The sequence below is a fragment of the Maylandia zebra genome, linkage group LG15 (genome assembly GCF_041146795.1).
Source record: "Maylandia zebra isolate NMK-2024a linkage group LG15, Mzebra_GT3a, whole genome shotgun sequence".
Taxonomy (NCBI): Eukaryota; Metazoa; Chordata; class Actinopteri; order Cichliformes; family Cichlidae; genus Maylandia; species Maylandia zebra.
The window spans coordinates 4,980,927-5,008,755 of NC_135181.1; the positions used below are offsets into that span (position 1 = coordinate 4,980,927).

A 27,829-nucleotide genomic window follows, 5' to 3' on the forward strand; every position below is an offset into this window, starting at 1 on the left:
GTTGAAATAATTCAGTTTTTGTTCATGTATTCATATAATGATAATAATAATACTAATAATGAGCTCCGAAGATGAAAAGCAGGTTGCAACTTTGAACTTGCGGTAATTTTGCCACTCAATGCGATCCTGTTGTTTTGAATCCCTGTCAAAGGTTAGCATTAGAGAGGATGCTTCCACAAGCACAAAATTAAGCACCGGGCGTCCTCCCATTCACAGGACTGAGCAAACAAGCTGTTTATTGTTCTTGACACCAGTGTGTTATGCGAGCTCAGCACGAGACCAAAAACACTGCCGCTGACGTCACTGGGAGTCAGCTGTGAGCAGCGTGCTGCTAGCCGGACATCATGGTGAGCCTCTGTGGTGTTTTCGCGTTTAGTAAGGCATAATTAGGGCAGCTGCTAATTCTCTGTGGTGTAATTAGCTGTCATGTGTTTTTTTAAGAATTCCCTGTTCAAGTTTTAATATTATTTTATGATTCCGCAGTGCCGTCTGCTTGGCATTAGCTTGTTCTCAAACTTCACTGGCTAGCTTTCTGCAACACTTCAGTCATGCGAGTTATCCGATAGCTGGCGAAAACTAATACAACAGGGATGTTAAATAAGAGTCAGCGCTGTTAACTTTCAGCCTAACTTCAGTTATCAGTCGTACGCAGGGTAGTGTTAACAAGTAAGATAAGAAAACTGGAAAGTTGGGATAACGTTATCGCTACATGTTCAAACGAAAGACAGTAAATGTTAATGCAGGCTATTTAAAACATTAGCGGCCATCACACATGCACGTTATTACTTTTGTTTGCTAGCTTAACCAGCCTAATTGATACCCTTCCAAATTGAATTTGATTTCTTGAAACACTGATGTGCTGTGTGTAGCAAGCCAGTAAATATTAATATGGACTATATACACTTACCGGCCACTTCACTTACTAGTACCGGATTGGACTCCCTTTTGTCTTTAGATCTGCCTTAATTCTTCATGGCGTGGATTCATCAAGGTGCTGGAAACATTCCTAATAGATGTTTGTCCATATTGACATGACATCATCCCACTGTTGCGGTTCCTGTTCCACCACATCCTAAATGTGCTTTATTAAATTGAAGTCTGGTGAGTGTGAAAGCCGTTTGAGTACAGGGAACTCACTGTCTTGGCATGTTCAAGAAACCAGATGAGTACACTGTGGTCACAAAGGAGTGGGTTTAGTCAGTGACAATACTAAGGTAGGCTGTGGTGTTTAAATGATGCTGGTTTGGTGCAAAGGTGCCCCCACACCATTCTTTGGTTGTTTCATGTCTGATTCTTGGTGAGTCTGTGTGAGATGTTGCTTCAGTTTTCCACTCTTGACTGACAGAAGTGGCATCTGGTGTGGTCTTCTCCTGCTGTTGCCCGTCTGCTTGAAGGTTTGATGAGTTGTAACGAGTGGGCATTTGAGTTGACTGTTGCCTTCCTATCAGCTCCAAGCAGTTTGGCAATTCTCTGACATTTTTGTCCGGAGAACTGCCATTCATTGGATATTTCCTCTTATTCGGATCATTCTCTGTAACTCTTAAATATGATCATATGGGAAAATACCAGTAGACAGACAGACAGACACACACACATTCATTTGTATGCTCCTCTTACAATCTGAAATTGCATATAACATTCTATACATTTGTCTTTCCTGTTTTATTTTTTATCACAATTTCAGGGCAACTTTAAAACAAAAATGAGTTTTGGATTATTTTTTAGCCTTTATTCCCATTGAAGTGTAACATCAAAAACCAAGTTGTGATTGCAAATGATTACACCAAATTTGCAAGCACACTGGTTGTGATGTTTAATCTATGCAGATTGGTCTGATTTTTTTTTCCCCCATGTTCAGAGCAGATATTGAGACTACAAATAAAAATTGCCTCACCCTGTTTTTTTGAAAGACTCACAGACGAGCATTTCTTTTTACTGTGTTCATTTTGGTAACTTGCTCCAAATCATAGCACATGTACAATCGCTGAAATTAAAAAGTGAAATTTGCATTTAGAAGAACATTTCTGATGTTAAATATCTGTTAAATTTCTTTGCAATCATTGCGACATTGTCTCAGCAGTGTTTCTAATAGGAGCACTTGACTTGAGTTTTTAAGGTTTCATAATTGTGCACTTCTGTAAAAAGATGTTGAGACTTGCTCCAGTTGCCAGGCATGTATCGATTGAACATCAAGATCAAAGTCAACCAATTTAAGTTCAACAGGGTGAAATTTTTATGTTTCTTAAATGTTCTGCTGGAGTTGACTAAGCAGGTAAGGAAGTTGAGATATATTATCTCTGGGGTTGGTTGAAAGGTATGATGGGGTGTGGTCAAACACAGTAGGTGTAAATCACTTAATTGCTTCCTACCACTCTGTAGCTTGTCACGCTGTAATTTAACATCTCCCAGTACTAGCCAGGAGCAGTTCTGGAGCACTTCAAAACAATTTAAGCTCTGTTTGTTTTTCATCCTCCAGAATGAAGATGAAGCCTGCCGTGCCACTTCTCCTCCTGGCCCTGCTCGCTGTCACAGGGCTGAGCCAAGCCCAACTCGGGAACTCTTTCCTGGATTTCTCCTGGATCCTTCCCAGTCTCAGTCGGCCGGCGAACCACAGCCGCATCTTCTACGCGGTGATGTTTGATGCAGGGAGCACGGGGACACGCATTCATGTCTACACCTTCATCCAGAGCGACTCAGGTAATACAGGCCAGAGGTGTCTCTTTAAGCCTGTTCTCTTCCCTATATTTACTTATTTCCTTAGGTTAGCGGCGTTATGTGCTCAATACAGAAACAGTGACATGTAATGAATGCAGGCTGCCTGCAGAAAGCCTAGCATAAATATTCTAAGGGTTTTTCTCACAATGTAAAGAGTAGCAGGGAGACCTCTGGTGCTGTACAAAAAAAACTGAAGTGCTGTGCAGCTTAAGTAGCACGCTTCAGGTGAACTGAAGTGAATATCTATACTTGCAGTTCTTTTAAATCCATAAATGCTCACTTCAAGGTGCGTAGGTAATTCCATTAATAATCCTTTTTGGTCAGATTTAAGTCGGAGTGTCTCATCTTAAACATGGCTATATGTACACTAAGCAGATTTATACCTCCCTAAATTAATTTAAGAGGTTCTATATGTGACGTGGGTGGCTCTTGTGTCTTTCAGAGCAGCTCCCCATGTTGGACAATGAGATGTTTCATTCCATAAAGCCTGGCTTGTCGGCATATGTCGACGTCCCTGAAACGGTGAGTTCAGCGTTTCCTCTGATCAGTTGCATTGAGTTGGAGGGTGCACTCATTCAGACATTCCTGCTGCCAGAAATGAAAGTGAGAAATGCAAAATGACAAACAAGTCAGGCCCAGCTGACATAACACTAAGTGTCATCTCAGCTCTCAGCAGTCACTCAGTAGACTTTTCGGCTGCTCTGCGGTGATTGTTGTTTCTGTTTAAAAGGCTGGACAAACAGTGAGGATGCTGTTAAAGGTAGCCAAGAGGACGGTGCCTCGTGTGGAGTGGAAGAGAACTCCTTTGGTCCTCAGAGCCACGGCTGGACTTCGGCTGCTGCCCACACAGAAAGCTCAGGCTCTTCTGGACCAGGTAAGAGTGCACTGTCTCGTACTGAGACCTTATTGAGAGGCCTGAGACGGCAATTACACAATACAAGCATTGTGTAGAGTGCAGTTCTTTATCATATGGGAGTTGTTTGGCGCTACAATGTCTGACACCATCGTGAAAAAAACAACAACCCCACAACCTATTATCCAACAAAGCAGCAGGGAGAAAAGGAAAGTGCTGTGGCAGGTATTACAGAGACAGGAGGGGAAGTATTGTTATCAGAGAGCAGGAGATTAGTGTGGAAGGCTCTTGTGGAGGGGATAAGATAGTAATGGATAGCCCTGGGGCACCTTGAATGATAAATGATACTTTATTAATCCCCCCCAAGGGAAATAATTAATCCCTTCAAGCGGAGGGCACCTCTGGATGAGCTACCATTACACTAGATAACATTAAGGCCTAGTTGCACTTAAATCTCCCTTTCTCTCGCCCGTCTCTCCCTCTTTTCCTCAGGTTCAACACGTGTTTGACGAATCTCCTTTTTTGGTGTCAGACGACGGCGTCAGCATAATGAACGGCAAAAACGAAGGTAACGTCTGCCCACCCTCTGCCCCGACAAGCAACACATCCGTCAGATATCACGGCAGCTGTTGTCCTCTCTGAGGTGTTTTGCAGGTGGCATCAGTGATCTGTCTGCCCGCTTTTAGCGTGCTGTGCAGTTTCTGTAAAGAATCGTTGTTTACTGCAGGCATGAACCTAAATTGCTGAAGATTACAGCAGTGTTTTGTGATGACACTTAAGAAAACGAAATGGCATATTACCACAAAGATGAGTCAGTAATTATGCGGTGCAAAAATACTATTGTCTGTTGTGCCGTTGTGTAATTGATTAGTCAGCGTTTCAGCCTCGTTTATAGGACTACATGCCTTTTTATATATGCAAAATTAGTTTCTTAAATGGTCTTTGTTTTCACCTGAAATGACAGGTTTCTGTTTTCTTACTTTTCTTTTGTGCTAATTTTGTAAATGTAGGACTCCTGGCTTGGATATCGCTGAACTTTCTAACAGGCAAGTACACTGCATTAAACAGTAAAATATTTGTACCTCTTTTTCGTACTTTATATCCAGGTTTAACTTTGTATCTAAAGGTGCCGTCGCGTTATCACACCTCATGTTCACAAATAGAGGCTAAATGTGTCCGACTATGAATTTCCTGCCTACAGGAGTGCTCTGATCTTTATCAGATAGGATCCAGCGATTTTATACTTTGGCTTGTACATGTTTGCCAAATAGGCCTTTTGAAGATAACATCGCAGGTGTAACTGATTCGGTCCTTTGTGTTGTGGTTTCTGGATTAAAGTGTGACTTTTTTTTTAGGTCACCTGAAAGCGCGAAGCAAGAAGACAGTGGGAATATTGGATCTGGGAGGAGGATCAACGCAAATCACTTTCCTGCCCAAACTGAGGGTCAGTTGTTTGAACACTTGAGAGAAATCTGTCTGATCTCTAACCTTTGGTGATAGTAACCCTCTGTGCTCTCTGTATTCCACTGTAGAAAACCACTGAAAGTGCTCCTGCTGCTGACTACACTGCTAAGTTTGATGTCTTAAACTCAACATTTGAATTGTACACTCATAGGTAACTGTTTCAGAAACGACTGTATGCTTCATGAGACATAATACAGTCCATTTTAATTCAGTGTGAATGAATAAGAAATTGCTTCTTGATTTCACATCAAGATCATTTCCATATTTTCCTTTTTCACATTTAAAATTAGCCTCAAGTTCTGACACTGACTCTGTGACTTCACTCGGATCTGTGTTTAATTAGGAAAACGTCTAGTATCTGTTTAGGCAAGGCAAGGCAAGTTTATTTGTATAGCACAATTCAACAACAAGGTGATTCAAAGTGCTTTACAGAGACATTAGAAACAGGAACAAATAAAAAGCATGATTTAAAATTGAATAAAACAAGCAAATAAACTAACTAACTAATTAACAAACAAACAAACAAACAACAGTATATAAAATCAAAACAGATAAAATCAGAACAGTAGATAAAATCAGTAGTTAAATGTAAGTTTTGAAATTTAAGCTTAAAGTGTGGATTTGGTGCTTTATTCAAATGCAGCTGAGAACAGGTGAGTCTTCAACCTGGATTTAAATAAACTGAGTGTTTCAGCTGATCTGAGGCTTTCTGGGAGTTTGTTCCAGATATAAGGAGCATAAAAGCTGAATGCAGCTTCTCCGTGTCTGGTTCTGACTCTGGGAACTGATAAAAGACCGGATCCAGATGACCTGAGGGATCTGGATGGTTCATACTGGGTCAGGAGGTCATTGATGTATTTTGGTCCTAAACCATTCAGAGCTTTATAGGCCAGCATCAGAACTTTAAAGTCTATCCTCTGACGGACAGGCAGCCAGTGTAAGGACCTCAGAGCTGGACTGATGTGGTCCACTTTTTTGGTCTTAGTGAGGACTCGAGCAGCAGAGTTCTGAATGAGCTGTAGTTGTCTGACTGATTTTTTAGGTAGACCTGTAAAGATGCTGTTACAGTAATCAAGCCTACTAAAGATGAATGCATGGACTAGTTTTTCCAGGTCCTGTTGAGACATCAGATCTTTTATCCTTGATATATTCTTGAGGTGATAGTAAGCTGACTTTGTTATTGTCTTAATGTGTTTTTCTAAGTTTAGGTCTGCATCCATCACTACACCCAAATTTCTCGCCTGGTTTGTGGTTTTTAGATGTATAGATTGAAGTTCTCTGGTGACCTGTAATCGTTTTTCTTTGGCGCCAAAGACTATTACCTCAGTTTTGTTTTTGTTTAGCTGGAGAAAATTGTGGCACAACCAGTCATTGATTTCCTCAATACATTTACCAAGAGCCTGTACAGGGCCTCGGTCTCCTGGTGACATTGTGATATATATTTGTGTGTCATCTGCATAGCTGTGATAGTTTATTTTGTTGTTGTTTATAATCTGTGCCAGTGGGAGCATGTAGATGTTAAACAGAAGGGGTCCCAAGATGGAACCTTGGGGAACTCCACATGTGATACTTGTCTGCTCAGATGTGAAGTTACCTATTGATACAAAGTATTTCCTGTTTTCTACGTATGTTTTGAACCAGTTTAGTACAGTTCCTGAAAGACCTGTCCAGTTCTCCAGTCGTTTGAGTAATATGTTGTGGTCAACTGTATCAAATGCTGCACTGAGGATGTGTATTATAGGCAAACACCACTTGTTTGCCTTCTTTTGAGGATGACTTATTTGTCACATGCACAGTCTGTTTCTGCTTGGTTTTCTAAGTGTGTAACAATTCTTCAACTTCATGCAGCTATCTTGGAAATGGACTGATGGCGGCACGGTTGGCCACACTGGGAGCTCTGGGTGCAGAAGGTACTGTGCTGTACATGAACTAAATGTGTTTCTTTGCCATTATTCATGTCAGTGTCATCATTGCACGTCACTGATGGATACTGAGAAGAAGGTGGGTCAGTTCAAATGGTTTCTTTTTTAGATTTTCCAAATCTCGAGAAGGAAAAGTAAAGAAAGATATTTTTGTGAGATGTAGTTTTCTGTTATAAATGATTCTGGCCCTGAGATACACTGAGATGAATCACTGAAGTGCTTCAGAGAAAATTGTGTTAGTGACTGCCTGAGTTTTTTTTTTTTTTTTTTTTTTTGAGTCATTCTATGACCACGGTAACCTTTGTGTGAAGCTGTTGAACCAGTCACGAGTTTAAACAAGTGGTGTCTGCGCTGTCACAGGGTTGGAGTGGCAGGTTTTTAAAAGTTCCTGTCTGCCAAAGAAGTTCAGGGATGAATGGAGCTTTGGAGGTCTAACCTATCAAGTGAGCGGGGACCCAGATGGTATGATCCCATTTACTTATAACAAGCTGTAAGCAGATGAAACCCAAAGCTAAGGTTTGCAAGGAAGAACTCAAAAAATGTCCATTGATTTTTTTTTTTTTTTCTTGGGTTTTACAAAAGATCTTATCTGTTACCAGATGCGAGCAAAATGCATGATACGAAATTTAAATATTAGCAGCAATATGAGCAAAAATATGAGGGCATACTTGGATTACTTGAATGAACATAAGATGCTGACTTTATTCTGCCGTCTCTGTTTTTCTTTCCCCTCCAGGTTACACAGGATACAAGCTTTGTTATCAGGAAGTACTTAAGGTGGTGAAGGGGATTATTCATCAGCCGTACGAGCTTGAAGACTCCAATGTTTTTTATGCATTCTCCTATTACTTTGACAGAGCTGTGGATGCGGGCCTTATCGGTTAGTGAACACACACACACACCCCCTTGTACACACCTTATATAATTATACAGACCCAGTAGGGTGTCATTACCCATTCCAGCACTAGACATAGGCAGGGAAATGTGAGTCACTTGCACCTGTCTCAGGGGATTTGATGAGCTATAGGTGTGTAGGTATTAAAGAAATTGCTATTCTTTGCCAGTCCAAGCTGAAAGGCCACAAGCTCTATTACTAGTATTATGGAAATGTACATGTAGATCTGTTCTTGTAATGAATGGTGTAGCATTTTTAAATGTGAGTAAGATGACCTCAGTCACCTCCGTTGCAGATGAGGTCCACGGAGGGATGCTGGAGGTCAGAGACTTCAAGAAGAGAGCCAAGGAGGGTGAGATGGGCGAAGGAATGCATCATTACTATGACAGATCTGCAGCTCCCTGTACTTGAGACACAGTGTGCATCTCAATGGAGCTCATTTCTATCTGAAATCTTGCCCTCATCCACAGCAGAATACAGATGACTGATTATTCCTAACACCTAACAGCCCTTATTTATCCTTTTCTCTGCTTAGTGTGCAATAAGATGACCAAGTACCCTCCCATCCACCCTTTCCTGTGTATGGACATGACTTACATCACTTGTCTACTGAAGGATGGGTTTGGCTTTAAAGAGAACACAGTTTTGCAGGTGAGGCAGCATTGTGTAATAAAATTAACAGGGTTCTGGCCTTGGTTATAAGAATGCAAACGAAGCAGTACACCCAACGCAACAATTTTTCACAAGGCTGCGCGGCTTTATGAATTCAGCTATTTATGTTTCGAGCTGTTTAGTTCAAACTTGCAGATGAATCATAAGATGGAAACCTATCAAAAGACACAAGCAATGTTTCAAATGAAAAGGTTTAAAATAGCTCCTCACACTTCATAGCATTTTCACAGGCCTTCTTCAAAGAGGCCCTGACACATTAGTCAAAGAAGAGATGGTAATATCTCATCCTACCTTTTTATGTTTGAAAATTCACTATGTACACTGAAAACAGCAGATAAGTGTGCTACCAGAAATTGCAGGGTGAGTTGCATTTCAGAAACCCTCCCCAGGGACTGGGAACCTTTGGAGGGGCTCTGTGCATTTCCACAGTAGGGAACTGGGCCAAAAATGTTATTTTCTGATAGTTTCATGGCACTTACATTCTAAAGCATATATTAACACCCAACACCTCCACACAGCCATGCAGGAAAAATGAAGCACAGACAGATTTAGTGCGGATATAAGAAACACTGGTTGCAGCCAGTGGTACCCGTCAGCAGAGTGATAACAATATTCAATCTGCCTTTTTCGGCTGAGAGGTAAAAACTGCAGGCTTAATCTTGCTTGGGGCACCAGCTATAGGCCAGACCTTTTCAAGAAAACTACTGGGTCCAGAAATGGCATCAAAAATGATTGGGCTGCTGTAAGAAACTGACCAATGAGATTCTGTCTGCTTTGATCATTTTCTTATTTACCCAACTTTCACTATATAATGCTATCAGATGTAACACCAAAAGAAAAGTGTCTCTGCACTAGTATTGCATCAGTGGAAATGAGATAAAAGACCTTCAGCTCTGACGCACAGAGGAAGCCAGTGTAACCTGCAGGTTGTAAAAACAGTGGTTGCTTTTATATCTGTCAGCGGGATAACCTTCCCAGTCTCTGAGGGCCTTTAGACTGCAGAGGAAACACAAGCAACCGATGATTTGAAGGGATCTGTGGACTCCTTGGAAAAAAAAAAAAATTATAAAAAGTTGGGAGTACTTTGAGTAGAAACTTGTCTGTGTCAATTCTCTTTTAATAAAACAAAGGAAAAGAGGCACTTTTACACAAAAAATTCCATTACCTTTTTTATTTCAGTAAATACAAAAATCCTTTGAGTGATTTGGTGGTTGTTTTTTTTTTTTTTTTCCATCCTTAGCTAACCAAGAAAGTGAATAACGTGGAGGCTAGCTGGGCACTGGGTGCTACATTGGATCACTTCCACTACCTGAAGATTCACTGAGAAGTGAGGAGCGTACACTGACAACGAGAAGCTGATTTTAGGTGGCGCTCACTAACCACACTCAAGTAATGTGCACTACCTTATCTAAGAGCAGCAGACAGCTGGTGTTGGTTTTATAAGGGCAGAACTAACCTCATGAGTAATTCTTAATTTCTTTTAAAAAGCAATTATTCTCAAGTGTTAATATATTGAGCTATATATGAGCAATGCATTGCCCCACTCGGAGAACAAGTGAAGCACAAGAGGCTGAATGAAACATTTTACCAATAACACACTCTGTTAATGCACCTCTGGGGATTAGTGGATATAGAATTTATTCGAGATAGATGTTTTCTATTTTACTAAGTCTGATAAACAGAGAGGCCTGGCTTGTTAAGTCATGTAATACCAGCATTTACATGCAGCATTTGATTAACTGCTTGAGTGGTTTTTAATGTTAAGTGTTTCGTTATTAGTCAAAAGAATAATGGCTATAATGGGTGTCTGGTACATTTAAATTTAACTTATCAGCCGTTGAGGTTTTGGGGTACTTGTTTTTCATTAACAACCATCACTGCATTTCAGTGTCTACAATGATGAAGCACATAAGCATTCCTGGTCATTATAGTTTCATAAACTAGCAAAACCCGTCTCAGTATTTCTTTGGGAGTCTTTGTTCTCAAAAACACGAGGAAAAAAAAATGTTTGTACAAACTTTGCCATTTCACGCTTATTAAAATAAAATCATCACTGGTTGCTAATTACAAATATCTACAAGGGTCTACAGGTCTGAAAGTCATCTTTTTACAGATACATATCTATATGTAGTCCACTGTGGCAGTCAGCCCAGTGCTGCTGCAACACGCAGTGTGCGATGTTTGTTGTGAAGGTGGACTACAGCAGAGCAACTACATCTTCTCCATATGCATGGCCCTCCGTTGTCATGGTCACCAGTTCATGCGGTTGAGAGAGAACTACCACAGAGTCTGCAGAGCCTACACAAACACAAAGGAAAGTTCAAAGAGGATGTTATTCACCCTGTATGTATTTAAAATAACATGAAGGTGCAGACATTGTAAAATCAAACCAAGCACTTTCAGCCTTTGTGCTGATGAAGCCGTTCTTGAATTTCTGCAATACATACAAGTTGTATGCAGCTGGGATGTTTCCAGGCTTCCCAGCCACACGTCTGAACTACATCACCTGGCTCTTCAGTGTTCAAATAATTTTAATTTTATTTATATCGCACCAAATCACAACAACAGTCACCTCAAGGCACGTTATATAGTAAGATAAAGAGCCTTCAGTAATAGAAAAACCCAAAAATCAGACCGTGAGAATGGAAAACTCCCTTTTAGTAAAGAGAGTAAAAAAAACAAACAACCCCACAAGTAGAACCAGACTCAGGGAGGGGGGAGTCATCTGTTGTGACTGGCTGGGGATCAGGGGAGAGAGACCGGACAAATAAAGAGATCCAGAGATGAATAAGAACTAATGATTAAATGTAGGATGTGTATAAACATAGAGTGAAAAAGAAACAGTGCATTATGTGAAGCCCCCAGGAGCCTCGACCTATTGCAAAGGTCACCTGATCCAGACGTAACTATAAGGTTTATCAAAAATAGTGTTAAGTTTGATCTTTAAAGCAGAGAGTCTGTCTGTCTCATAAATTCAAGCTCCTTCCACAGAAGGATGGAACAAGCTCTTATATTTTGGATAAACAGTTGAAAGTTATGGTTGGCACTGACACTTTGGTCATTGCTTATGTGAACTATGTCATCAACACAGTCCCATAACCATTTACACAGGCGCTTGAATCGCAGTCTTTTCTTGTTTACCAAGTAAAAAAAAATACTGGCAGCCACCAGTGCAATAACTGCTTGAGTTATCGCGCTCAGATGATTTTCTGAAAGCTTAACCTCTGACCTTGATCTTGAGGTCAAGGTCATTAAACTTCATACTCGTCCAAGAGTTGTGGTAGATGCACCCATGGTATGAATTTTAGAATCCCATGTCGCCTTGTTCTTGAGTAATCGTGTCCACATCGCCCACCTGTGCTGCGGGGTGATGACAATACCGCATCAGCATTTTATGGCTGATTGGTTAAAAAAACAAAACCTTGAGAGGTGGGCGAACACTCAAAACAAAAATAATATGCAAGCAGCAGTGCTACACTAGTGAATTTATTATTACCAGCATGAGGTTATCAATGTTATTTACAAATTTGTTTTTAATCTTATTTATTTAACAGGTACAATGCAAAGAGTGCCAGCTGAACTGCTGGAAACAGCCTAAATGTGAAATTTCAGAGACATGAAAACTCGAGCAAACACAAGTCTACACAGCCTGAGTGTAGCCGCCGTTATCAAAAGACTCATTCCCTGAAAAACACTTAATGGGACATTAGTGACACCACAAGTTGACTCAGCATCCCTGACATTAACAGAACATTATGAGCTTCACCAAATGAGAGTTTACTGCAGGGCTACAGCATTGTCAGATGTGTTAGGTGTTTTTTAAATCCACTCTTTATGAACTGCCTTTTTTTCCTGTCATACTTGTTCAAACGCCTACCTGGTGATCTCAGCATGGCATGGTGGAGATTCATGGGTTCCACAGTTGTTGTCATGGTGACCATATTGTCTCCATTCTCACCATCTGCCTCCAGCAGGCTGCTTTGTGTCAGAGCCTCTCCTGTCAGTTGCACACAGACATCAAACTTTTTGTTTTTCCCAAACCTCAACACAAGAGAGAGCACATTTAGAGTAATCCGTCATCTTTATAGAAACCAGGACTCAACCTGCAGCCTCGGTGTGATCACCACAGGCCAGTGCTGGTTAGAAAATGATGCTCTGAAGTTAAAAAATAATTGATAAAAACTGGAATCTAGATTTCTAGAATGCGTTCTGTATAAATGTTGATTTTTGTTTGCTTATTCTAGTTATTCACAATCAATTTAATAATTAATCCAGTACCTCTTGTCATGTATAAATAACAGAAACTACCAGGCTGTTGTGCAACTGCATCTTCCTTTGCACTGCTTTTACAAAAGACTGGCCTCTTTGGGGAGGCTGACCCGAATAAATCTGCTGTTTATAATTAGAGCTTTGGCAGCGTTTCCTCTGCGGTGATTCAGCTGCTGTGCTTCCCTGCTGCTACAGAGATGTGACAAGGAGGCAAATGTGCTGTCTGCTGTCATTGTTTCATGCTAAAAATGAATTTAAGCTTATTTTGTTCAATTGTTCCAGATGCTGGAATGTGAAAAGCTCAATGAACGATCCTTTTAATCTGAAAGGTACTGAAAATGATACCGAGAATAGAGACAGGAGTGACTGTGTAAATTTGCCTCAGCTGTATTGGAAGATTAACCGTATATATTCACTCAATTATCTCAGCAGGTGAATGCATTTCAATAAAGCAAGATGATGTTATTTTAACTTGGTGATTAAAGACTTCTTAGAGGATCTGACCCCATCACAAAAAGCCCAACAGGCTTCATTTTTTTTTCCCCTGCAGCAGCGTTTTGCTGTCTCTGCTTTTTCTTTTTTGAAGCTATGTGCATTCTAAAACAATTCAGCTACTGGGCCTGAAGAATAAAAATGTGAATGATACATTTTTAAGTGCTAGAAGTCATTAACAATTCAAGAAATGTTCCTAAATGTAAATTAAAGCAACACCATCTCTATGCAGACTTTAAAATGTATGGGCAGCTTGAAGCTACATAATCCAAGGATTAGCATATCCACCCACCACACTGGGTGGGTGTGTGTGTGTGTGGGTGTGTGTGTGTGTGTGTGAGTGAGTAAGACAGACAAAGGGAGAAAGACCTGTTTCTCTGCTTTCACTACTGAGTCCTTCCTCTCCGTGTCTCTTCCTCATGTGGACGTTTCTGCTGCCCGACTGAGAAAAAGTCTTCCCACAGATCCCACACACATGAGGCTTCTCACCTGGGAAGTACGCACACAGACACCAAGCAAAACTTTATTCTTCTTCTGAACTGCTGCAGGACGCCGTCTACAAGGCGCACTACTTTACACTTTATCTGTAGCTTACTAATTACAAAGGAGCGCACTGCTGCGCAGCTGTGAACTTGTCCCACTCACCAGAATGCACGAGCATGTGTTTTCGTAGACTGGAATACTCTGCAAAGGATCGCCCACAGCCATCTGCTTCACACAGAAAAGGCTTCTCTCCTGAAAGCAGCCACCCACCACAAATATACATATTGTTTACCTCCGCATTACAAAGCCCCAATTAAACTCTTATTTTTGCAGAAAGTATCAGATGCGGATGCGTTCAAAGGGATGCGTTGAATGGCCCCGACGCACTGGAAATTACAATAAACTGCAGCTTTGTTGTTGTCGTTTCTGAAAGCCGCGATGACCAAAATAACCCAGATAAGTCAGCTACGGCTCATTCTTCCAGATATACAGGCGGAAACTAAGCACAGGTCACCTAACTGACTGTGGAGCACGCCATCAGAAACCTTAATGCCACCCTAAATAAAATATGACAGAGTAGTGTTACTGATTGCAGCAGTAAAATGGAGGGGCCAGTGCTGCTGACTCTTCAAATCTCCAGCATTAACTCTGCCAAGGAAGCATTAAATGAGCAGAGTCAAATGGCCTTAGTTAGTTATTGCTTCCAGGACATTTGGGCTTTTAAATGCAGGGGTCCGTCCTGCTTTCCCCACCTGTGTGTGTGCGTCTGTGGTTCTTCAAGTTTCCAGCAGTGGTGAACCTCTTGCCACAGTTCGTCTCCTTGCAAATGAAGGGCTTCTCGCCGTTGTGAGTCCTCATGTGAACCTGCAGCCTCTGCAGCACGTAGAAACTCTTCCCGCAGCCTTCTGCGCTGCACCTGAACATCCGGTCATTCCTGCAAGCCGAGATAAGATGACAAACAAACCTCGACGTCTCTCGTGCACATGCTTCGTTGGTTAAAGCCCGCCACGAGGTCAGACGGGGTAGCCTCAAACAGATCTGCTACGCTGGTATTAACAGAGCTCCTGCCATACAGCTGGAGAAACTCCTGTTGCACAGCAGTGCTTTCTGCTCCCTGCACAGTCTTTCTGCCTCCCCAACAAATAAAGCAGGAACCTTTTCCTGAGCTGCCATTACTCCTTTCATTGTGGCTGTAAAACACCTGTGCAGTTTAAAGCCAACACCTCCAGCTTACATTTTACAACTGCTGAACAAACCTAGTCCCTTTTGTACTTGAAAAACATCACACAGAATAGCTTGAAGATCGAGCTCACCCTGCCCTTGAGGGTACTTCAGGAGGGCAGAACGTGTCTGGAGAGCAGCCTGTTACACATCTTACACCAAATCTTATACTAGAACATGAAGATTAAAGTTGCAGGAACCAAAGACATTCAGGAGGACTTGATTGCTCACCATTACAACTTAAAAATGACACTAATTTCTGGCATTACACAGCTCAACAAATAACCAAGATACCATGATACACACAAATTTGTTCTTTTCTGCACTTTTGTTGCATATTGGGCTCTAGCTTACAGAGTATGACTTTGTGGTGTCTACATTAGCTGCTTGTATCTATACTTTACAGACATTACAGGCATGTAATTTTCTATTAACACATTTCACAGTTGGTGCACGCGTTCCTGTGTGTAATGAAATGTGTACATCAACAACGCTGTATTATTTTCTAATTTGAAAAATGCGTCCACATTATCAGAATTTGCACACTTGAGCAACATCCCCTATGCTTGAACCACTGCTGGACAAGGCACAATCCCCCCGTGCTGTCTGTGCGATGCGTTACCTGTGTGTTTTGAGGTGATATTTGAAATGAGCGGGCCAGGTGAACGTCTTGCAGCAGCCCTCAAACGAGCAGCGCATCTGCTTGGAGAGGGGGCGGCTCGTTCTGGCAGAAAGGTCTCGTTTGTCTCCGTCTGCTATCAGACTGTGTGTGTGGTCACCTAGGCAACCGGAAGAGGAAAGTGAGCGAGGTGATGCAGTAAACAATCCAGCAGCGAGAGTGTCCCCGGCCTCTGGAGCATACCTCTATAAAAGCTAATCACTGGTTACTGACTGAGACTTGCAACCAAAACAAAACTCAGAGATGAATGAAATCAGTCCCATTTAACCCGACCACACTCCACGCTTATCTGCTACAGTTTAGTTTGTGCTGGTGTCTGCTGTAAAGCACCTGTAACTGATATCCTGCTGCTGAAAGAAACTAATCTAATCTGATGGAAGTTAGATTTAGATGCAGTAGGTTCAGAGCCCCTGTGCTGCCTTCCTGCATCACAAACCTCCACTACACTCAGTGATTTTGCACTTCTCCCCTCCCAAGTGAGTACTGTGGATCAAACTACCCCCATATGTCTGATAAACCCCCCGCTTGACTTTGACTTCTGCCCAGGAGACAGCTGGAGAAACTCCTGTTGCTATCAGCCTCAAAGATCCGAGGACATGCGCTAGCCAGCTGTCCCTGATCCTGAGTCACATTTACAGCCAGAATCTGAAGCAGAAGAAGAAACCAGTGCTGTGCAACACGCTGCCTGCTTCCTGTGCTGATCAATTAGCAGCTTAAAGACCCTGGCATTAGGTGATGAAGGTGCCAAAGCAATTAATCTTGCTGAGGATCTGTCAATCCAAAGAAGGGGAGGGTGGCCTTGAAGGGCTTGTTTCACACGGCTGAATTACTAGCTGCTCTAGCTGCTCTTGATACAAATACAACAAAGTCAAAGATAACTGTGCTGAAAAATATCAGCTGTATTAAAAGAGTGTATCTGAACCTAAACTGGACTATGTGAAAACCTGTAAGTAAAGAAGAATGCACAGAGTAACATAACCACTTTTAAGAGACAAATTGCAGATTTTAAGACACTTGACAGCTTTTCCATTTTACCTGAAAATCTATTTTCAACACACACAAAAAAAACAGCACAAACAATAATGCCTTCTAGTTACCACTTGATTTGTTTGTGCACATCATCACAAACATGTCAAATAAATCCCAGTCAGGTCAAGATGGGAGGAAACAAACCCAGGGCTGGGCAGAGATATGAAGTAAACTTCTTACACTCCCATATCACTTTTCAACATGGACCTCCAGCTGCAATTCGACTCAGAAGTGGGGGGTTCAAAGATCAGAGATGTAGCTAGGAGTCATGGAGCCTTAAATGTCATGGGTAAATGCTTTATCTAACAGGCAGCCTGTGGAGGCAACTTAAAATGGTTTGCGATGTAGTCCTGACTCCTGGTGCGGGTCAGCAGCACTGTGGAGCGTCTGTTTCAGATCAGAGCAGAGGCTTTACAGTAAGATAAGATAAACGTGTGGACAGACGCCGCTAAATAAGCAACAGGTCGAGACGCAATGCGGGAGAGGACGGTAAACAAGTCGACGATCAAAGGAGTTTGAGTTTGCGAGACCCGGGCGAGCGTTTAATAGCCATTTAGAGATTTTTCTAAGTGTAGCGTCGGCATTACTTTCAAATAGATGGTAGAAAGTTGAAAAGAAGAGGGGAAACATGAGGCTACAGCCAGCAGCTGTTGTCACACTGGATTCTGTGACCGCTGAGACTCAAAGGCCACCACAGCCTTTTTTTATTACAGCTTAATGAATGCTGTATTGAAAAGGAGTTGATGAATATACAGTAACAGGTTTTGGTTAACAGCTATTAAACAATTTCCTGGCTATAACCGCACTTGCTGGCAGATTTACACTTTGGTTTCTGAACAAGGTTCAACAAATAAGATATAATCTGTGAAGCATCGAGCCTCTGTCCCTCCCACTTCTTCTCTTTGTGCACATCTAAGTGGCTCCTGTTCTTCGCTTATATTTACTGTGCAGACATGAGTGATATTGATTTACTTATATAACTCTTGGCAATAAAGCAAACACAATATTTCAGAACCATCAGCTAATTTTATTTTCTGCAATATAACATCTTCCTAATGGCTTGATCGCATGTGTGTCCCCAGGCCTGACCTCCTGCCACCCCACATTTTTACTAAATCATCAGCGACATAAAATAACCACGGGAGCTGGATTCTGATCACTGCTTCGTTATATTGTGACATTTACAGCTCTACTAAATATCTGCCGTCGCACTTGTACATCAGTCAAAGACAAAGCTACAAATTCCTTTTGATTGGGAGACTCGAGACGAGAATTTTGGGACCCAGTTTTAGTCAGAGCTGATTACACCACGTTTTCATCTCTTCACTGACCTCATTTCTCTTCTGTCTTTGATGCCTGCTACCAAAATATACGCCGCTTCCTCTACACAGCCGTTACTTCTTGGTTTTTTCCCCCCAGTTTTATTCTCAAACTTGATATTAAATCCCAAATAGCTGCCTACAGAGCACACACCACTAGCAGCGCTCACATCCAATGAGTGTTGTTTTAATATTGTTTCAAAAAGAGCATATTTGACATAACTTTAAGGTGTATAAGATCCCTGGAAGAATTCTTTACCGTTCGTGACACTTGCAGCTCTGGCGTCCTGGCTGGCCTTGGCATCCTTCGCTAGCTGAGCCCGTGTGGCGGCGATCAAGCTGTCATGTGCCAGCTCTTGTACCCGCAGATACCAGGGAGCGCTGCCATCTATTCCGTAGTCCCCCGATGGGACCCCCTCATCTTCATCATCCCCGGCGCCATCTGCGGCGAAGATCAGGGACTCTGAGGAGGCTGTAATGCCTGACGGGGGGGAAAAAAGAAAAAGGTCAGGATGAGAGTAACTGAAATAGAAGACAGCTGCAGTATATCTCTGAGGCGCTCTAGGTCACTTCTATTTATTTATTATTGTTCTTCCAATGCTGCTCTATTCTAAGCAAGCGGGAGGAAGTTTTCAACAGACACCCAAATAGAAATATAAGAAAACATGACAATCCTTTCTTCAGGGACTGAGTACATTTAATAAACAAGTAATTCTGTCCAGTGAAACGTCTCTCCATCACGTCTCACTGAATCACAGACAGAACACAGCGCGCTGCACAAAAGGTGTATGTGAGGAGACCAAAATTAATTTTTTGACTCTCTTGCCAAGGCCTGATGAACCAAGAGAATGTGCTTGCCAAGGCTCATTTCTTCAAGCCAAAATATTTTTTCTTTTTTGAATGGAAATGTGTCACCCCATTTCTTTTTGGCGCTGTGTGTGGAATTTGGAAGACAGAAAGTGCAGACACAAGACGGGATTTAGACTTTTTATATGAAACTTTCCTTGTCAGTTAACAGTAATATTACTTTTTTTTTTTATATAGAAAGCAAATGTTAGAAGATACACACTGATTGGACACTTTATTAGGTACACCTTGTTGGACCAACTTTTTGATTCAGATCTGTCTTAATTCTTCATGGCACAGATTCATTAAATCGTTGGAAATGTTCCTCAGAGATTTTGGTCCATATTGACATGACAGCATCGCACAGCTTCTGCAGATTACAATTCTCCTGTTCGACCACATCCCAGCGATGCTCTGCTGGTTTGAGAGATGGTGACTGTGGAGGTCATTCGAGTACAGTGAACTCATCGTCAGGTTCAAGAAAGCTGTTTGAGATGATCTGAGCTTTGTGACACGGTGCGTTATCCTCCTGGAATCAGATGATGGCTACACTGTGGTCATAAAGGGATGGACATGATTAGCAACAATACTCAGGCGGGCTGTGGAGCTTAAATGATACTTAAATAGTACTAAGGGGCTAAAAGTGCGCCAAGAAAATATCCCCCACTCCATTACACCAGCACTACTAGCCTGAACCACTGTTACAAGGCAGGATGGACACATGCTTTCATGTTATTTTCTCCAAATTCTCACCCTACCATTTGAATGTCGCTGCAGAAATCAAGACTCATATGACCAAGCAACACTTTTCTAATCTTCTATTGTCTAATTTTGGTAAGGCTGTGTGAACTGCAAACTTGTTTTCCTGTTCTTAGCTGACAAGCGTGATACCTAGTGCGGTCTTCTGCTGCTGTAGCCCATCTGATTCAAGGTTCAACAGGTTTTGCTTTCAGAGATGCTCTTCTGCTCTTGGCTGCAGCGAGTGGTTATTTAAGCTATTGATACCTTCCTATCTGCTTGAAGCAGTCTGGACATTCTTCTCTGACCTTTGACATCAACAAGGCATTTTCACCCAGAGAATTCCTGCTTGCTGGATATTTTCAGACCATTCTCTATAGAGATCGAAAATGTTACGTCAAAACCGCAAAGGATTGTAGGTACGAGTGGCAAGCGGTACTAGCGCACGCAGGCTTTCACAAGAAAACAGTCACACAGCAATAAAAAGAAACAAAGAATGGCAAGAAGCTGTTGTATTATTAACTGCAATAGCCGGTCACATGACAGCCACGGGAAGCCGGCGGGTAAAGAGATCGGTTGTTATCGGATTCTGTAGTGGAAGAAAAATTGTTCAAGCCATGTTTCCGAAGTAACAAAGAGCCAACGGATGGCCTGGATTGCAGCCATTCGAAGACCAAATATGACGTTTCAGAACACTGCAGCTCACATGTTAGTCTGCTCCAAGCATTTCCACAAAGGCAAGTCTTCTGTTGCAGTTATTACGTAATTTATCGTAACATAATTGTTGATGTAGGTTACAAATAAGTCTATATTGATTTGAATTTAATTTGTTGTGCTATGCTGCTTTGTTCACTGTGGCTTTGCGGGCTAATGTTTGTTGTGCTTTGTAGGAAAACCAGCCTACAAAATGCTGGAATGTGATCCAGACTGGGCCCCCTCTATCAACCTGGGTCAGACCGAGTGTAAAGCTGCTACCACAGCGAGATTTGATCGGTTAAGAGAGAGAGAGCGAGATCAAAACAGCCACGAAAAGTCTGCATATATGTGTCCAAGTGTTGTATTGAAGGAATCAAGTGATGAATAACTGTTTTCCAGTATGTTGTTTTGATCTGGTTATTTTTTATTATTTTTTTTTGCATTGTTGATTTGTTTTTCACTGAAGCAGCTAATAAAGCACGATGGAATACAATTTTGCCTCTTTCTTATAAGACTCTATAATAGAATGAAACAATAATGCCAGTTATAAATAAAGACAATCAATTGAATGAATTAAGAAACACTTGTTTTGTATCTATTGGATCTGAAAATGTTGTGAAATGACAAATAGATTGCGTTGGCCTGTACAGGAGATAAAGAAAAAACAAAATTACAACAGTAAAAGTAAACTGGACCTGGGCTTGTTGCAGGGATCTGAAGTTACTAAACATTTTGTGAGTGTTGCACTCACACTTAGGACCATATAATTATAAATATGTGCATGATGAAAGTTGGGCAGCACGCTAACGTCTTTAGTCCACTCTGTATTAGAGATGGACCGATCCGATATTACGTATCGGTATCGGTCCGATACTGACCTAAATTACTGGATCGGATATCGGAGAAAAATAAAAAATGTAATCCGATCCATTAAATATCACGAAAGCACCTCACAAAACTTGCAACACGCCGTAACTCGCCTCAGAACGTTAGCACGTCGGAGCAGTATGCATCACGTGATAGAGCGGCTGTGGCATGCGGGACCTGTCGGTGGTCTGGATAGCATTTGGAGCTTCGCTAGCAACCCGGCATTTCATCTCCGACAAAGTTATCCCCGAGAGAAGTAAAGCAAGTGTGTAAGTCCATCTCTGAATGTTTGTAAAGCATTCCTGCGTTACGCTTAACAAACGATATATGGAGCGACTGCCTCTTCTTGCTGCTACTTCAATCATGAAACTGCTTAACGATCAGCTGATCGGCTTTTCTGTCGCTAGTCCGTGTCTCTAGTTTGCTTTTGGCCCACTTTGCACCAGAAAGAGGAAACCAGCGGCTGAACAACAGCAGCACGTTTAAGCTTGATCAGCTGTTGTTAGAATTTATTTAATATTACTTTCTACTCAAGGATCTTTTTCTACGTAGCTGACGCTGGTAACTGTGCAGGGGCGGATCTAGCAAAGTTTAGCCAGGGGGGCTGATAGGGCATTAACAGGGAAAAGGGGGCACAAAGACATACTTTTCTTTCTTATTCTCATTTAAAATGTCTAGCTTTTAATAAATAATTATCTGACACCCAAAGTTTTAATTTGATGTAAAATGAATAGAAGTCAATTACTGTATATAGTGACTATTAAGTCTAATATATATACCCTAGTAAGCTATAGTACTTTTTCCTTTGGGAAGGTACCATCTGTGCAGTCTGCAATTTTGTTGAAGAAAGATGTTGAATCTATTTAATATTTCTTGAAAAATAATTGATTTCTGTGCATTTTTTTTCACACTGCATCAAATTAAGGTTGATTACGTCGATTAAGCATCATGAGGTGGAGCGTGAGGGGTGGTTCCCTATTTTTTATTTATTTATTTTTGTTGTTGCTGGGAGTTTGAACCCTATTAGTTAGGTTGCTTAATATTTATGCTAAGTACTCTTTAAAATACCAGAATAGGGAGGATGGTGTAGGTTTAAGTTTATTAGATTGATCAGTATTGCTGAACTATGAAATATTTTTTTTTGCATACAGGTATAACAGAATAGCTTTAGTGTAGTTGTTGTTTTAAACTTGAGTATGAACTTATACAAAATGCAGCAAGATATTTAAAAAACAGTTTTGTTGATTAAAAAACACTATATCGGATTCATATCGGTATCGGCAGATATCCAAATTTATGATATCGGTATCGGTATCGGACATAAAAAAGTGGTATCGTGCCATCTCTACTCTGTATGCTCGTATGGGTCTGACGCTTTCACTCCTTTGATTTTTTGCTTGTGCTTTTTTTTTTTGCCTTTTCGTCAAGTCTGTCTTTGTACGGACCTGCCGTGTTCTCGTTTTGTACATAACTGTTTTTGGGGCAAATAAAATGCAAGTATGGATTAATGCAGAATTAATGGTTACCGGTGCTGGAAATGCTAGTGTTTGATGCAGTGTTTTGATTTTGCTGCCACTCGTACCTACAATGCAACGCGCGAAAGTCACGTAGTCTGTCGATCTCAATACACACTAGAGAAGGTTTTGTGGGAAAAATCCCAGCAAATCAGCAGGTTCTGAAATACTGAGATCAGCCTGGCTGGCACTAACAACCATGCCACATTCAAAGTCGCTTATCCTTTCTTCTCCATTCTGTTGCTCTGTTTGAACATCAGCAGGTCGTCTTGATCATGTCCACATGCCCAAATGCACTGAGGTACTGCCATGTGATTGGATGATTAAATATTTGTGTTAACAAGCAGTAGAACAGGTGTTCCTAACAAAGTGGCCAGTGAGTGTAGAACCAAAGGATTAACGTTACTTTGCTGGCCTGCAAAGGAAGAAATCGTGAGTCACAAAAATAAATTCAAGCATTTGAACTAAAGAACATGGATGCCAAGTGTGGCAAAAACATAATTCAGACTTTGGCAGAGACAAACGACGTCCCTTTAATGTTCGTTTACCTTTTGCAAGGTTCAGCAGGACATAGGAAGTGTTGTCTGACTGCTGTAAGTCATGGAGGATGGGCGGGGGGCTTGAAGCCCGTGGGTGAGAGTGCGTCTGGACTACTAATGAGCTTTGCTCTGACACGCCTCCAAACTCTGTCAGGGAGGGGGAACTCTCAGGCTCGTGGCTTAGGCCTCCATCTGGGGGAGGAAATCAGTTATTGTGTCAAATTGAAAACACATTTACTGTAAAGTAATATCAAACAGTAAATAATCAGTGAGCTGTTTACGCAGATATGACAAGTGCACTGTACTGATTTAATAGCACGAATATAAACTAGCAGACATGAACATACTATAAAAAAGGCACATCTCAAATACTGATTTAAAATAACTAAATGTATTCAGTGTGTGTATGAGACTTCAAGAAGGCACAAAATAGAACTTGATAAGCAACACTGAATGCAAATATAGCCTTCATTTACAATCAGTGCTGTCTGCTCTTTTAGATCTGCCCCTCTTATTCAAAGTAGATTAATAAAAAATAGAAATAAATCGTAGACACATTGTGTCACAAAGAATATCTGTCCTTCCAAATTGAAGCATCTCTAGCAAGCGCTTTTCTTTCTTTTCGTAGAGATGATTTACCGTCTTTTTCAACAGCCGTGGAAGGCTTTCCAGGTTTCAAATATAGACGGTTAAATGCACCAGTGCAAATCTGAAGGGATAGAGATATTATGAAAACAATCAGAATGCTGTGAAGAACTGTTCTTATTGCCAAGGGTCTTCTAAATGCTTATTTTCATGTGACAAAAATTTTAATTAGCAACAAATTTCATGTATTTCATGTATTTCAGACCCAGCAACACGCTCAGACAGAAACTGGTTCACCCGAAAGACAAAACGCCAAAACACAAACTTAACAATGTGGTGTATGCTGTACAGTGCAGCGAGGAATGCTCAGACCTCTACATTGGAGAGACACAAACAGCCACTTCACAAGCGCATGGCACAACACAGAAGAGCCACCTCCACAGGACAAGACTCAGCAGTCCATCTGCATCTTAAGGATAAAGGACACTCTTTCGAGGATGCCAATGTTCACATTTTGGACAGAGAGGACAGATGGTTTGAAAGAGGAGTGAAAGAAGCCATCTATGTCCACTGTGAGCGACCATCTTTGAACAGAGGCAGGGGTTTATGACACCAACTCTCTGCCATCTATAGTCCAGTTTTGAGATCCCTTCCCAGACGCCTTAACGCCCACTCACATCCTGGGCCATCTGACCTCAGGAATTCGCATGATAAGGTGGGGCCAGGTTTCACAATGAACACACCCGAAACTCTGGCTGATTGGGACCCACGCCCAGTTTCCCACCTTGGCTCAGGCAATTAGAGGATCATCAGGGGGTCCTTTTGTCCCTCTGTGGGGGGTCACTCCCACTAGGTTTATATCTGGGACTCTCCACCATTTGACCTTAGAACTGAAGAAGCTTCTCGGATGAGAGGTGAAACGTCTTCAAGCAACTTAAAGAAGTCCAGACGCTTTTCTTTGCAAGCTCCTTTGACTACGATGACCTGGATGACTGAGAACCTTCACAGACAACAAATTTCATGTTTTCTCACAAACTAGTGCATTTGAATTTAACAATGTGGCACACGTATTTATGTGACTATTCCACACACAAAGGCCGGCTGTAGCTAGTGCCACTCATATACACTCGTATATGATTCAGTCAGTGCTCAGCGCCGCAACCATCACTCACTACAGACAATTACACCTACATTTTCTTTCTAAATGACACAGACAGGAAATGGCAGAGATTGTTGGTTAGGTATCTTTTGTCTTCTATTCTTCTTCATCATTATCATCATCATCATCATCATCTTCTATTAAAGAACAAGAATCTATGATTAAAGCTGTGATTGGTGTATCAGTTTAACAGAAATTGTGCAGGTACATGTATCAATGTTGGTGTGAATATACACTGCTAAAAAAACATAATATAAAAACAAAATAACACTTGGAAAACACATCAGTGGAGGGAAAAAAATGCTGGATATCTATACTGGTGTTGACTGGGTAATGTGTCAAGCGGTCAAGGCGATGGACTAAAAATCCATTGGGATCTCCCCGCACAGGTTCGAATCCTGTCGACAATGGTCAGCTATTTTTTTTTTAGTGCAGGGATAGCTCAGTAGGTAGCAGGGTCACCCCATGATCGGAAGGTCGGGAATTTGAATCCACTGAACAGCTACCCTGAGGTACCGTCCCCACACACTGCTCCCCGGGCGCCTGATCAGTGGCTCACCACTGCTTCACTGAGTGAATGGTTAAATGCAGAGAGAGTAATTTCCCCACAGGGATCAATAAAGTATACATTATTATTATTATTATCATCATTATCATTATTGTTATTATTATGTGCTTGTATGTATGCCTGACAACGTTGGGGTATGCTCCCAATGAGATGACAGGATGTGTCTTGGGGGAGACCTCCTCCCAGTTTAGGACCAGGGCATCACTGAGCTTTAGGACAGTCTGAGGTGAAACCAGAGGTATTCTATTGGATTTTGGTCCAGTTAAAGGAATGAGACTGCCTGCATATCTTCACCACATAAAGCCAGGCATTGTTGTGCACCAGGAGGATCTCAGGACCCACTGCACTAGCATAGGGTCTGAAAATCCAATGATTTCATCCCAATACCTAATGGCAGTCAGGGTGTCATTGGCTAAGCTCTAGAGGTCTGTGTGTCCTTCCAGAGACATGTTAATGATATATCAATGGTGCCAGGCAGTGAGCACAGGGCCTACTAGAGCACATCAGGCCCTCAGGCCACCCTCATGAAGTCTGTTTCTGATTGTCTGGTCAGAGACATTCACACCAGTGGCCTGCTGGAGGTCAATTTGTAGCTCTGGCAGTACTCATCCTGTTCCTTCCACAAAGGAGCAGATACCAATCCTGCTGATGGGTTAGGGACCTTCTACGCCTGTCCAGCTTTCCTAGAGTAAACGCCTATCTCCATAACAAGGTACGGCTCTGGTAGTAATATTACTAGACAATGAAAAAAACCCCAAAACGATTGGATGTAGTAATGAAAGATGTGGCACGAATATCACTACTCTGCCCAATAGTGGACAAGACAACAGAAGTGAGCATGTGCTCACCTGTGAGCTCCAGCGGGGTGCACAGGGAGCTCTCAGCAGGGGCCAGCAGAGGCAGGCAGCAGTGTTTGGACTCCGAGTCCTCCAGACCCTGCACCAATGGGATGGACGCGTTCTGCACAAACTGCACCAGCAGCTGAGTGATGGGGAAGGAGAAGAGGCACAGCATGGAAAAAAAGATGAACCTCGTGTGTTATTTAACAGATCCCTGCACCACAAAGTGGTCTCCCTTCGGAGGGCGAAAATGATGGCAAGCTTACCTCTGGTTTGGAGTCAAGCTCATCAGAAAGCATGGGTCACCCTGTGTGGAACCTGCAGGGCGAAATAACACCACTGAGCTAATAAACGAAAATACTCGTCAGTATAAGTGGCTCGAGCACAATGACAATAATACACACCTCAAATGTGACCTGGTGAACGGCAGAATCTGTCAGTCATAAGCTCGGGCTGCAGGTCATCTTCCAGTCAAATCCATGGTACGAGCTCTGCGGTCAACAACAAGACAAAGCTGTCAGGTAAACCTCCGGAGGTTTTTGGTAAACACAGAGAGCCACTGTATGCTCGGCAACTGCAGCTAAGTGTAGCCAAACCTCAATAAAATCCATCTAAACTGTTCTGGATAAAAACAGGCATATGGCACACTGCCTGTTTACCTAGCTAGCATAGCTAGCACCTAGCCACCGGAGCTATTTTCCCAAATGATGGATCCCCGCTGACGACACACTAGACAGCTATACAATTCCGTTAATTCTCCGGTGATATTAAACAGTTTACCTTGCAATAGATGTGTATGCAGGACACAGCGTAAGAGTAACTTAATGTATATTTATCTCCAAAGAGCAGGTTTGGGCTACGGAGGCTCAGATACATCAATTTTAAGGCACTTCCGCGTTTTCAGTAAGAACCATTCTGTGTCATCGACGCCATCTAGCGGTAGAGATGTGTAATTGAATGTAAAAACTGACCTCTCAGTCAGTTCAATAGCTTATTGGCTTCCTTGTTCCCTTTTACAAATAAATATATCAGAGGTAAAAAGCTTAAGTTGAACGGTTTGGAGTAAAAGTTAGAGGGCCGTGGATATGTGCAGAGGAAGAATACTGGGTATGCTGGACAAAGGATGTTGAAGATAGAGCTGCCAGGCAAGAGGAAAAGAGGAAGATCAAGTAGTGAAGGAAGACATGGAGAGGTATGGTGTGATAGAGCAGGATGCTATAGGGATAGGGTGAGATGGAGAATGTTGACCCGTGAAGACTGGAGCTGAATGACGAAGATTCCCTGGTGGTGACATGCAGTACATTTTACATAAAAATAAATAAGATATTAGCATACAGTTAGTTTTAGACTACCGTGGAGCAAGTATTAATGGCAACAGGGTCTACAGGATCTAAAGCTTGAAAAAAAGTGACTGTTTTACTGGGATATACTGATCACATTTGTTTGGCACTGGATTATTAACATT

The 27,829-nt window shown here is 41.8% G+C and overlaps 2 protein-coding genes across 4 annotated transcripts; one reads left to right on the plus strand and one right to left on the minus strand.

Annotated features, from left to right (window-relative positions):
• The first annotated feature begins 208 nt into the window (after positions 1-208).
• On the plus strand, positions 209-10,601 carry entpd5b (ectonucleoside triphosphate diphosphohydrolase 5b). Of its 3 annotated transcripts, none has more exons than XM_004542112.5 (14): positions 209-347; positions 2,477-2,697; positions 3,158-3,237; positions 3,446-3,589; positions 4,061-4,136; positions 4,579-4,614; positions 4,924-5,012; positions 5,101-5,183; positions 6,881-6,942; positions 7,315-7,416; positions 7,691-7,834; positions 8,145-8,201; positions 8,385-8,500; positions 9,762-10,601. In XM_004542112.5, exons 2-14 carry the CDS (start codon positions 2,478-2,480, stop codon positions 9,843-9,845), a joined length of 1,293 nt encoding a protein of 430 aa, XP_004542169.1. In that variant the 5' UTR covers positions 209-347; position 2,477; the 3' UTR covers positions 9,846-10,601. The 3 variants fall into 3 exon arrangements, with proteins under 3 accessions (XP_004542169.1, XP_004542171.1, XP_076729844.1); XM_004542114.4 differs by lacking the exon at positions 209-347 and adding an exon at positions 948-1,101; XM_076873729.1 differs by lacking the exon at positions 209-347 and having other exon boundaries at positions 2,374-2,697.
• On the minus strand, positions 9,678-27,284 carry znf410 (zinc finger protein 410). Its single transcript, XM_004542115.6, has 12 exons — positions 27,145-27,284; positions 26,769-26,855; positions 26,631-26,682; positions 26,374-26,506; positions 23,223-23,405; positions 18,273-18,494; positions 15,609-15,765; positions 14,518-14,699; positions 13,928-14,017; positions 13,652-13,771; positions 12,399-12,518; positions 9,678-10,819 (listed from the first exon to the last, which is right to left on the minus strand). Exons 3-12 carry the CDS (start codon positions 26,661-26,663, stop codon positions 10,719-10,721), a joined length of 1,341 nt encoding a protein of 446 aa, XP_004542172.1. The 5' UTR covers positions 26,664-26,682; positions 26,769-26,855; positions 27,145-27,284; the 3' UTR covers positions 9,678-10,718.
• Positions 27,285-27,829: the final 545 nt, after the last annotated feature.